At 41.8% G+C, this 13,324-nt stretch overlaps 1 protein-coding gene across 6 annotated transcripts in view; it reads right to left on the reverse strand.

The window, feature by feature from the left end:
• The window catches only part of gabpb1 (GA binding protein transcription factor subunit beta 1), an 81,587-nt gene that overhangs the window by 62,700 nt on the left and 5,563 nt on the right, over positions 1–13,324 (reverse strand). For all 6 annotated transcript variants that reach the window (XM_072277911.1, XM_072277910.1, XM_072277913.1 and 3 more), the window contains exons 2-3: positions 5,276–5,383; positions 3,169–3,336 (exon numbers count right to left, since the gene is read on the reverse strand). In XM_072277911.1, the coding sequence (XP_072134012.1) occupies positions 3,169–3,336; positions 5,276–5,383 (276 nt within the window). The remainder of the gene's footprint in view (positions 1–3,168; positions 3,337–5,275; positions 5,384–13,324) is intronic.

The raw sequence follows: 13,324 nt of genomic DNA on the forward strand, positions 1-13,324 counted from the left end.
GGCACTGAGGAGTGCAGTAGATCAGAGGGATCTGGAAATACAGATACAAAATTCCCTAAAAGTGGCATCACAGGTAGATAGGGTCATAAAGACAGCTTTTGGTACATTGGCCTTTATAAATCAAAGTATTGAGTATAAGAGTTGGAACGTTATGGTGAGGTTGTAGAAGGCACTGGTGAGGCCGAATTTGGAGTATTGTGTACAATTTTGGTCACCAAATTACAGGAAGGATATTAATAAGGTTGAAAGAGTGCAGCAACACACATAAAAGTTGCTGGTGAACGCAGCAGGCCAGGCAGCATCTCTAGGAAGAGGGGCGGTCGACGTTTCAGGCCGAGACCCTTCGTCAGGACTAACTTTTATGTGTGTTGCTTGAATTTCCAGCATCTGCAGAATTCCTGTTGAAAGAGTGCAGAGAAGGTTTACAAGGATGTTGCCACGACTTGAGAAACTGGGTGACAGAGAAAGGTTGAATAGGTTAGGACTTTATTCCCTGGAGTGTAGAAGAATGAGGGGAGACTTGATAGAGGTATATAAAACATTGGGGGAGGGATTCTTCACACAGAGAGTGGTGGGAGTGTGGAATGAGCTGCCAGATGAAGTGGTCAATGCGGGCTCACTTTTAACATTTAAGAAAAACTTGGACAGGTACATGGATGAGAGGTGCATGGAGGGATATGGTCCAGTTGCAGGTCAGTGGAACTAGGCAGAAAAATGGTTCGGCACAGCCAAGAAGGACCAAAAGGCCTGCTTCTGTGCTGTAATGCTCTATGGTTCTAACTAAGATGTTTTTGATTAGTTAACAAAGGCAGCTACGAGAACAAGTACATGTTTCCCTGAAAAGTATGTCACAGGTAGAGAAGGAAATGAGGTAGGCTTCATTAGTCAAGGCATTAAGGTGAGATGTTATGTTGCATTTGTACCAGATGTTGGCGAGGCCGCATTTAGTGTACTGTATTCTGTTTTGGTTACTCTGCCATCGGAAAGATGCTGTAAGCTGGAAGGAGTTATGAGATATTTGACAGGATGCGAAGGACTGAGTTAGAAAGAAACTGAGCAAACTACTAGGACTTTATCCACTGGGGCATAGGTAAGTGAGGGCAATCTTATGAATATGTACTATATACATATACTTGGTTGTGTTTTTACTAATATTCTAAAAGTGCTTGTATATGCAAGGACTAGTCCTCAAAGCCATGGATTTGCCTTGCGGGAGTCGGGCATCGGGGCGAGGACTGGGCCTGAAAGCCACAGTGTTGCCTAGCGCAGGGGTCCCCAACCTTTTTTGCACTGCAGACCAGTTTAATATTGACAATATTCTTGCAGACTAGCCGACCCGGGTGGGGGGGGGGGGGGGGGGGGAGGTAGGGTTGCCAACGGACAAGCGTTGTGTTTACCCTGAGAAAGACTACCATGACCATGAAGCCTTGCGCTGGAACCTGTGTGCGCATGCGTGTACGTGCTGATATTTTTTCTACAAATCGTTTTTGGCGATTCTGTTCGGTGGGGGGGGGGGGGGGGGGTGTTAATCACGACCGGAATATAGGTGATAAGTGGCTAATACACTCAATTTCGTTTCTAAAAGGGTTTATCTAATGAATTTAATATTAAACATACAGCGCATATTTTCCTCGCATGAATATAGTGATAAGTCAATTATTAGGGGAGGACAGGGGAGCTTGAAGTGAGTGTTGAACGAACTTCCAGTAGAAGTGGTAGAGGCAGGTTTGATATTATCATTTAAAGAAAAATTGGATAGGTATATGGACAGGAAAGGAATGGAGGGTTATGAGCTGAGCGCAGGTCAGTGGGACTAGGTGAGAGTAAGCGTTTGGCACAGACTAAAAGGGCAGAGATAGCCTGTTTCCATGCTGTAATTGTTATATGGTTATATAAGTCAATAGCATCATAACATTTCAAGTAACATTTGGACATTAAACACACAGCACATATTTTCCCCATATGAACATATAAAATCATTGCAACACACCAATATGGCTGAATCAGTGGGAGCCCTGGACTTGCTTCCCTGCAGGACGGTGCTATCGAGGGGTGATGGAAAACAGCGATACTCGAAGGGGCTTCCTTATGTCCAGTCTATTCCGCAATTTAGTTTTCGTTGCATTCATTGCAGAGATACATTGGAAATGGAAGCAACATTTTCAGTGCTTTCATGGTTATCTCAGGATATTTAGCCTTGACTTTGATCCAGAATGCCGGCAGAGATGTTACGTCAAACATACTTTTCAGCCCACCATCATTTGCAAGCTCGAGGAGTTGGATCTTTTTCCCGCGCTGACATGGGTGATTCACCGGGGACATTCACAAATGGGTCACGGATCCATTCCTTTGCACGTCTTGGGTCATTTGCGTCTTGGGTCACTGATAACCTCGCGTGTGTTAAAGTTCAACAGTGGGCGTGACAGGGAATGAGGAAAGGTGCAGCTGACTCCTATTGCCAAATCATATCATTTCCTCGCGGCCCGGCACCAGTCCATGGCCCGGTGGTTGGGGACCGCCGGTCTAGCGGGTGTCGGGGCCCACTCAACAGCTGATAGTCGGTGGGCTGGGGGTTTCTGGACTATATATATGCATATTCTGTGTCATTATATTTTTACTGATATTCTATGTGGGTTTGTTGACTTGTATGCATCAAGCCACGGCGTCACGGGAGGGAGATGCGCCTTGGGACTGTTATTATGTGATTGTGATCTTGTGTGAGCTTACTGTGTGTCACTGTTGGTAATGTGGCTTTGCACCTTGAGCCCCTAGTAATGCTGTCTCATTGGGCTGTATTCATTTATGGTTAAGTGACAATTAAACTTGAATTGAATTGAATTCCAGAGGTGTATAAAATAATGAGGGGTAGGGATAGAGTGAATACACACAGGTCATTTTTTCCAGCGTTGGGGAATCAGGGGTGAGAAGGGAGAGATTTAACAGGAACCTGACAAGCGACTTCTTCACACAGAGTTTAGTCTGTATTTGGAAAGAGCTGCCAGAGGAAGATGATTGAGGCAGGTAATGTATATTAACAACATTACATTTGAAATATATAATGGTATTCCTTCAGTACTTCACCGAGATAGTCAACCAAGATTAAGTGCTGTAGTCTCTGCAATTACTCATAATGACTGACACCGTATGCTATAATTTTTCGAACCATACCTTCACAAGTACCTCCACAATGTTTGCATGGCCTTCTGATGCTGCCATATGCAGTGGGGTCCTGTCCACTTTAGTCCTTGCATCACGACTCACTCCTGCCCGAAGTAGCACTTCTGCTGTTGAATAGTGACCATACTGAGCTGCTAAATGCAGTGGAGATGTTCCCAGCTGTAATCAACAGAAGAATGGCAATTATCTATAAGCAAAATAATGCACATTCTTGAAATCAATAAAAATTCTGTATGCAGACTCTGTGGAGAGAGAAACTGAGTTTATGTTTCATATTAATGATTTTCTCTATTGGGGCTTCCTTTGATCTGAAACATTAACTTACTTCTTACAATCATGCATCACAAAGCCCACCGTATCCATTCTCAACATTTTGCCCATTTACACTAATCATGTTTCCTCACGTTGTTTGTGTCCCCTGTGTCTTGCTAACTAAACTAATCTAAATGTCTCTTAATCATAATAACTGTATCTAATTCCATCACTTCCTCTGCCAGCAAGCTCCAGATCACAATCACAACCACTCTGTGTGAAAAATCTTTCCTCTCATATGTACTTTGAAACTCTTCTCTCACCCTAAACTTACAGCTTCTTGGTTTTGATAATCCAACATGGGAAAATATTCTGACTACCTAGCCTATCTATGGCTCTTATAATTTCAGATACATCTAGCGAGTCACCACTCAGCTTTCTTTGCTCAGGAAAAGCAAGCCCAACCTATCCAACCCCTTCCTATAAGTAAAACCCTCCAATCCAGACAACATTGTGATGAATCTCCTCTCCAGCAGAACCAAATCCTTTCTGTTCTCTCCACTTACTTACAGAAAACTGAGTATTCTCCATTTTTATTTTATACTGGAATTGCGCTGCCTTAAATATTCTATCTCCTGCGATGATTTCAAATATCAGAGCACATCTGGTATTTTACAAGTTTTAAATAGCAAAAAAAAGGCCATAGCTTGTGTATGACTTGCTCAGTACCAGCTGATTTGACCTTTAACATACTGAAGCTTGCTTCTACTGCCCAGTGCTAGATCCAGAATCTGCTGTTTTCTTCAGCATACCTCAAAAATTACAAATGAAAAACACCGACAAAAATGGAAATCTGAAGTAACAGGAGAAAATGCTAGACATGCTCAGGCTTGCTGGAAGTAAGTTAATACTTCAAGAGTTATTGATCTTTTCCTATTGAAAGGTATGACCTGAAATGTTAACTGTGTCTTCGGCAGATATTCTGAGTATTTCCAGCATTTTTTTGATTTGATTGCTTCAAAAGAAAACTTAACTTGTAAATTAATTTTGAGGTAATTTCATTGCTAAAGTAGTAAGCTACCCCTGGAGTGAATGTTTCCATTGCTGCTGTAGTTATTATCAAAAACTGATCAAGATTGTTTTGATGTCCTATAACCTATCACAAAGTTATTTTTGACCATGTTAACTCTTGTAAAAAAAAATAAACAATTAATTCAATTAATTTTACAATTCCTTTCAGTTGTCAAATCTGGCAAAAATTCTCTTTTTGGAATACAAGCCAGGAAAACTCACTTGTGTACAATATCATTTTTTGACATCTGGATTAGAGCTGCATAACTTAATACATTTAATTGCTGCTACTCTAAAGAAATCTGTTTATTTCCATTTTCTCAGCTTGTTCCTCATTATTACAGAAATGTCCTACAGGTGGAAATAAGCCACTGTTTTGTAATTTGCTTTTTACTTTTCATTCTTTAGACAACGATAGTCCTATCAGTTGCACCCTTGCATATGCTTTTATGCTCAATGTATTTATGGGGTGTGGTGAAAGCCCTGATTTTCACTTACCTCCAGCCATTGGTTAAGTTCTTGCAGAGAATCACGTGAATCAGTGAAATAAACTATCTTCCTTATTAAATTCAAAGTAGCAACATGATTTTGGTGCACATGAACCCCTGATCTTTGCTATCCAACGTCACTACTTTATTTCTGTATATTCCACGCTATGTTTTTGCAGTCCCACAGTTCCAAGGCTTAATTTAGTTGTATTTGGTCATTAAGGTCAGAGGAGAAAAACAGGAACCATGTTGATAAGGAGAAATAACTGTAACATAGTTTCACTTACCCAGTCTGTTGTAAAAGGAGCACCATTGGACATCAATATTCGCACCTCATCATCCTGTCCAGCTCGGGCAGCTTCTAAAAGCTTCTTCCCCAAATCCACAAGAGACATCTAATCAGAATGTAGACAAACACTCACTGAATTATTCATTAATCCATACAGCAGTAGTGATTTGTTGCTGCCTATTTTGGAAGCATCAAACACCAAAACACAAATATTACACTTTACATTCTCTGGAAAGATTGAGGGGAGTAAACCTAGAGGAAGACCTCGGCTTATGTACATCAAAAGCACAGCCAGGTGGCTACACATCGAGGAAATGGAAGTCATCCGAAAAACAAAGGATAGATCTATATGGAAAACCATGGTCACCAAAGTCCGCATCGGATATGGTACCTAGACAGACAGAAAGACATTCATTTCCATGAATGATCTGCATTTAAAGTGCCCTTTACTAAATGACGTTGACAAAAACATTATTTCTGGTGTTTCAATGGTGACAATACAACCATTAACAAATTATTCACATTAGATAAATGTAAACTTATCCAAAACTCCAGAAATCCTATCTCACTACAGGTCCTGTTCACAGTTCATCCCTACTTTCCCTTACCTACAATCTATCCTGGTCTGGTAAATGCATCCGTTTTAAAACACTCACCAGCCACAATGCAACATCTTGCATTCCCCTCCCTCCCTCTGTAATCATTTCCAACCTTACAAAATTACTTCAAATTCTGGCATCTTGGACATCCATTGGTGGTGTAGGCTTTAAATCTAAAGTTCTGAGTTCTGGAATTCCTTTCCTAAACCTCTCTTTCCTTAAAGCCTTCCTCTGACCAAGCTTTTGATGAAATCCCCCAAATATCTGTGTAAAAAGACCTGCAAACCCTTTAAATTTAAAGAAATTGCTGTAATTTAATCATAAATTACAAGAATCTTGGTTTAACTAGAATTATTTTTTAAAAATGTTTAAATAAAACTATCAGTTATACAGAACTTAACTTTTGAATAAATCCGGTTATAATAGTTAAAATTATGATTAACCAGTTCTCACCAGTGTTCACTTTTCCCAAAAATTAATTCAATACATCATCCCCTCAAAACTAATCAACAAGCTTCAAGACGTTGGCCTCAGTATCTCCTTGAGCAATTTGATCTTTGATTTCCTCACTTGCAGACCCCAGTCAGTTTGGATTGGCAACATCACCAGTTTCTGTTGGCACAGGTGCACCACAAGGCTGGCGCTTAGTCCCATGCTCTACTCGCTTTATCTCATGAATGTGTGGCTAAGCACAGCTCCAATGCCATAAGGTTTGCTGATGACACCACTGTCATTGGCTGAATCAATGGTGATGACCAATCAGCACATAGGAGGGGGATTGAAAATCTGGCTGAGTGGTGCCACAGCAACCTCTTACTCAATGTCACAAAGACCAAAGAGTCGATTATTAACTTCAGGAGGAGGAAACCAGAGGTCCATGAGCAGTCCTCATCAGGGGATCAGAGGTGGAGAGGGACAGCAACTTCAAATTCCTCTGTGTCATCATTTCAGAGGACCGGTCCTAGATCCAGCAGTTAAGTGTAATTACGATGAAAGCACTGTAGCACCTCTACATCCTTAGGAGTTTGTGAAAATTGTGCATGACATCAAAAACTTTGACAAACTTCTATAAATGTGTGGTGGAGAGAATGTTGACTGGCTGCATCGTGGTCTGATATGGGAACATCAACGTCCTTGAATAGAAAATCTTACAAAAAGTAGTGGATAAGTCCTGCTGAAGGGTTCTCAGCCCAAAATGTTGGCTGTACTCTTTTCCATAGATGCGGCCTGCCTACTGCATTCCTACAGCATTTTGTGCGTGCTACAAGGCCCAGTTTATCACTGGCAAAGTACTCCCCACCGCTGAGCATGGAGTGTTGTTGCAGGAACGCAGCATCAATTATCAAGGACCCCCACCACCCAGGTCATGCACTCTTCTCGCTGTTGCCATCAGGAAATGGCACAGGAACCTCAGGATTCACACCACCAGGTTCAGGAACAGTTATTACCGCTCAACCATCAGGCTCTTGAACCAGAGGGGATAACTTCAGTTGCCCCATTACTGAAACGTTCCTACAACCTTGAGTGCCACAATAATCTCTTACTTGATGCCAACAAGGCTAAGGAACTGATTGTTGACTTCAGGAGGGAAAAACCGGAGTTCCATATGCCAGTCCTTCCTCAATGGGGAATCAGACATGGAGAGCATCAGCAGCTTTAAGTTCCTTGGCACTATCATTTCAGAGGATTTTTCTTGGGCCCAGCACACAGAAGGCATGGAATTGCCTCTACTTTCTTTAATGAAACTTCTACAATATTCTATAGATAGGCGATGGAGAGTATACTGACTGGTTGCATCAAGGCTTGGTATGGAAACACCAATAGAGTAGTGGATATAGCCCAGTCCATCACAGGTAAACCCTCCTCACCTTTGAGCACATCTACAAGGAATGGTGCCGCAGGAAAACAGCATCCATCATCTAGGACCCCCACCAACCAGGCCACGCTCTCTTCTTGTTGTTGCTATAGGGAAGGGGGTACAGGAACCTCAGGGCCCATACCAGCAGGTTCAGGAACAGTTAATACCCATCAACCATCAGACTCTTGAACCAGAGGGGATAAATTCTCTCACCCCAACACTGGGACAGTTCCCACACTTATGGACTCACTTTCAAAGACTCTTCACCTCATGTTCTTGATATTTATTATTTTCTCTTCATTTGCACAGTTTGTTGTCGTTGCATGTTGACTGTTTGTCTGTCTTGCTGTGTGTGGGTTTTCATTGATTATCTTGTGTTTCGCTGTGTTTACTGTGAATACCCACAAGAAAATGAACCTCGGGGCTATATGTGGTGACATAGACGTACTTTGATAATAAATGTAATCTCAATTTTGAGTGGTCTGTTTGTTAGCAATGGTGTAATAGGGAGAAATGAGTCAAGTACAGGATTAAAAAAAATAATAAAGCAAAGAGACTGGTTTACAGGTCTCCCTTAACAGTAACCACAGGATAAAGTATAAAGGAAGAAACAATGAGAGTTTTCTGCAGAGGTACAGTGACAGGGGTTTTAATTCATGTAGACCTGAAAATAAGATGGGAAAAGGGAGACTAGATGAGAAGCTTAGACAATATTTTTGGGAAAATTTGTGAGAGCTGTGTACTCTAAAGTTGTCCGAAGAGCTGGCTCCTCTAGTCCTGGTGTCGTACTCTGAAACAGGAGGAATGAATTTATTTTTTATTTATTTATTGAGATACAGAGCTGAAACAGGCCTTCCTGGCCCTTTGAGCTATGCCGCACAGCAACCCTAGCCTAACCACGGGACAATTTGTATTCATACGTACCAACTGGATCATTGAACTGTGGGAGGAAAGCAGAGCACTTGGAGAAAACCCAGCTGGTCATTAGGAAAATGACTAAACTGCTTACAGACAGTGGCAGGAATTGAACCCGAGTTGCTGGTGGTTTAGAGCATTGAGTTCACCACTCTGCTGCAGTGCCACCCGATGACCTCACTGGGAAGGTAAATCTAAAATGCACCAATCCCTGTGATGGAATATTACATTCAATTTAAGGGAAGAGGAGAGGGTATTGTAAAGTTATGAAGGCATGAAAACAGAACCAGGAAAGCTGAAATATCAAATTAAGGGATCAATAATGAAAACACAAAGGCAGACAGTAACGATCCTTCAAAACACACATCATAGGTGTATTTCAATCAGAAAGAAAAATCCCCAAAGTGAGATTCACCATCTGTGGTAAACTAAAAAAGTTGTAGAAAATCAAAACATTTAAAATAAGAACAGGAAATGCTGGAAACACTCAGAAGTTCAAGCAACATTTGTGGAAAGAGAGAGTCAATGTTTCAGATTACTGACCCTGCAACAGAACTAAGGGGAAATGTTAAATACTTATACTTTTAAAGTTGTTCTGTTATTAGGCTAGAGTTAAATGAGGGGTTGCTGGGTGGCACATCTTGAAGGGATAAACCTCTCCTAACTATGAACTTCCAAATGTTTTGCATGGCTTTTAAATGTTGCTATTGTGCCCATCTCAACCACTGTTTCAGGCAGTTCATACCAAATATGCACCACCCTTTGTGTGAAGATGCTACCTCTGATGTCTCTTTCAATCACTCACTTATACCCTTTTTTTAAAAAAGTAACCCTCTCCTTGGAAAAAGACAATGTGCTTTCAATCTAAGCCTCTCGTGATCTAAAAAACCTTATAACGCTGCACCTGAACCCAAGGGGAACCAATATTCTCATAGGCAGATTTGTTGGAGCTGTTGGGGAAGGTTTAAGCTAATTTGGCAGGATGATGGGAACCGGAGCGAAGAGACTCAAGATAGGATGGAAGGTAAAAAAGCAAAGATAGCATGCCAAAAAGGCTTGGCCCAAAACGTCAACTGTATTTTTTTCCATAGACGCTGCCTGGCCTGCTGAGTTTCTCCAGCAGTCAGATTAGCAGGAAAGGCAGGCAAATGATGGGACAAAATTGCAGCTGGCAGGGCAAGTATCAGTGCATTAGGGATACAGAATCAAAAAGCGTAGCAAATACAGTACTGTTGTATCTCAGTGCACAGAGTATAAGATAATATGGTGGATAACCTATTACAGGTATGATGTTGAGGCCATCACTGAATCGTGGCTGAAGGATGGTTGTAGTTGGGAGCTGAATGTCCAAGGTTACATGTTGCATCAGAGAGATAGGAAGATAGGCAGAGGAAGTGGCATGGCTCTGCTGGTAAAGAGTGGCATCAAATCACTGGAAAGATGTGACATAGGATCGGAAGATGTTAAATCCTTATGGGTTAAGAAACTGCAAGGGAAAAAGGACCCTGATAGCAGTTATATACAGGCCTCCAAACAGTAGCTGGGATGTGGACTACAGAATGTAACGGGAAATAGATAAGGCATGTCAAAAAGGCAACGTTATGATAGTCATTGGCAATTTCAACATTAAGATCAATTGGGAAAATCAGGTTGGTATTGGATCTCAAGAGACGAGTTTGTTGAATGCCTATGAGGTGGCTTTTTAGAGCAGTTTGTCGTTGAGCCTACTAGGGGATCAGCTACACTGGATTGGTGTTATATACAGAACAGGAGGAGATTAGGGAGCTTAAGGTAAAGGAACCCTTAGGAGCCAGTGATCACAATATGATTGAGTTCAACTTGAAACTTGATAGGGAGAAAGTAAAGAAGGCTGGCGTAGCAGTACTTCAGTGGAGTAAAGGAAATTATAGTGGTATGAGAGAGGAGTTGGCCAAAGTGAACTGGAAGGAGATGCTGGCAGAGATGACAGCAGAGCAGCAATTGGAAAGCGTAGGATAGATGTATTCCAAAAACAAAGAAATACTCAAATGGCAAAATAGTACAATTGTGGCTAACAAAGGAAGTCAAAGCTAACATAAAAGCAAAAGGGAGGGCATTAAACAAAGCAAAAATTAGTGGGTAGAGGATTGCTAAGCTTTTAAAATCAGACTGAAAGCAACTAAAAAAAAATTAGGCGGTAAAAGGTGAAAAACAAACTAGCAAACAATATCAAGGTGAATAAAAAAATGCTTCTTTACATATATAAAAAATAAAAGAGAGATGAGAGTGGACATAGCACCACTAGAAAATGAGGCCGGAGAAATAACAACAGGGAAAAGGAGAGGGCAGATGAACTAAATGAGTATTTTTCATCAGTCTTCACTGTGGAAAACACTAGCAGTGTGCAGGTGTTGAAGGATATAAGGGAAGAGAAGTCAGTACAGGGACTATTACAAGGGAGAAGGTGCTCAAAACGCTGAAAGACCTACCCAGAGCAGATGAACTGCACCCTAGGGTTCTGAAAGAGATAGTGGTAGAGATTGTGGAAGCATTAGCAATGATCTTTCAAGAATCATTGGACTCTGGCATGATTCTGGAGGACTGGAAAATTGCAAACGTCACTCTGCTCTTTAAGCAAGGGGGAATCAGCAGAAAGGAAATTACAGACTGGTTAGCCTGATCTCAGTGATTGGGAACATATTGGAGTCAATTGTTAAGGATGAGGTGATGGACTTGGTGACACAGGACAAGATAGGACGAAGTCAGCATGGTTTCCTTAAGGGAAAATCTTACCTGACAAACATGTTGGAATTCTTTGAATAGATTACAACTAGGATAGATAAAGGGAATGCTGTGGATGTATATTCAGACTTTTAGAGGGCCTTTCACAAGGTGCCACACATGAGGCTGCTGACCAAGTTAAGAGTCCATGGTATTACAGGAAAGTTGCTAGCATGGTTAGAGCAATGACTGATTGGTAGAAGACAGTGAGTGGGAATAAACGGATCCTTTTCTGGTTGGCTGCCAGTGACTAGTGGTGTTCCGCAGGGGTCGGTGTTGGAACTGCTTCTTTTTATGCTGTATATCAATGAGTTAGATGATGGAATAGATGGCTTTGTTGCCAAGTTTGCAGATGATACAAAGATTGGTGGATGGGCAGATAGTGTTGCAGAAACAGGTAGGTTGCAGGACAGACAGATTAGGAGAATGGACATGAAAGTGGCAAATGAAATGCAATGTTGGAAAATGGTCATGCACTTTGGCAGATGGAGTTCAACCCAGATAAGTGTGAGGTGGTTCATTTTGGTAGGTCAAATATGATGGCAGAATATAGCACTAATGGCAAGACTCTTGGCAGTGTGGAGGATCAGAGAGATCTTGGGGTCCGAGTCCATAGGACACTGAAAGCTGCTACACAAGTTGACTCTGTGGTTAAGAAGACGTACAGTGCATTGGCCTTCATCAATCGTGGGATTGAGTCCAGGAACCGAGAGGTAATGTTGCAGGTCCTGGACTTATTTCATAATTTACTGGCATAATTTACATATTACTATTTAACTATTTATGGTTCTATTACTATTTATTATTTGTGGTGCAACTGTAACGAAAACCAATTTCCCCCAGGATCAATAAAGTATGACTATGACTATATAGGACCCTGGTCAGACCCCACTTGGAGTACTGTGCTCAGTTCTGGTCATCTCACTACAGGAAGGACATGGAAACCATAGAAAGGGTGCAGAAGGGTTTACGAGGATGTTGCCTGAATTGGGGAGCATGCCTTATGAGAATAGGTTGAGTGAACTCGGTCTTTTTTCCTTGGAGCGACAGAGGATGAGAGATGACCCAATAGAGGTGTACAAGATAATGAGAGGCATTGATCGTGTGGATAGTCAGAGGCTTTTTCACAGGGCTGAAACGGCTAGCACGAGTGAGCATAGTTTTAAGGTGCTTAGAAGTAGGTACAGAGGAGATGTCACGGGTTAAGTTTTTTTTACGCAGAGAGTGGTGAGTGCGTGGAATGGGCTGCCAGCGGTGGTGGTGGAGGAGGAAACGAAAGGGTCTTTTAAGAGGCTCCTGGATGGATACATGGAGCTTAGAAAAATAGAGGGCTATGGGTAAGCCTAGGTAGTTCTAAGGTAGGGACATGTTCGGCACAGCTTTGTGGGCCGAAGGGCCTGTATTGTGCTGTAGGTCTTCTATGTTTCTAGATAAATGTGCAGACTATTTTCTAAATGGGGAGAAAATCTATAAATCTGAGATGCAAAGGAACTTGGGAGTTCTTCTACAGAACATCCCAAAGATTAACTTGCAGGCTGAGTCAGAGGTGAGGAAGGCAAATGCAATGTTAGCATTCATTTCAAGAGGTCTAGAATAGAAGAGCAGGGATGTGATGCTGAGGCTTTATAAGGTACTGGTGAGGCTTCACCTTGGGTATTGTGAACAATTTTGGGCTCTTCATCTTTGAAAAGATGTGCTGGCATTGGAGAGCATCCAAAGGAGGTTCACAAGGATGATTCCAGCCTGTTATCTCTTGAGGAATGCTTGATGGCTCTGGGCCCGTACTCACCGGAATTTAGAAGAATGATGGGGAATTTCATTGAAACCTTTCGAATATTTAAAGGCTTAAGACAGTGTAGATGTGGAAAGGATGTTTCCCACGGTGAGGGACTCTAGGACAAGAAGGCACAGCCTC

This window comes from Mobula birostris, chromosome 14 (assembly GCF_030028105.1).
Source record: "Mobula birostris isolate sMobBir1 chromosome 14, sMobBir1.hap1, whole genome shotgun sequence".
NCBI classification, from domain to species: Eukaryota; Metazoa; Chordata; class Chondrichthyes; order Myliobatiformes; family Myliobatidae; genus Mobula; species Mobula birostris.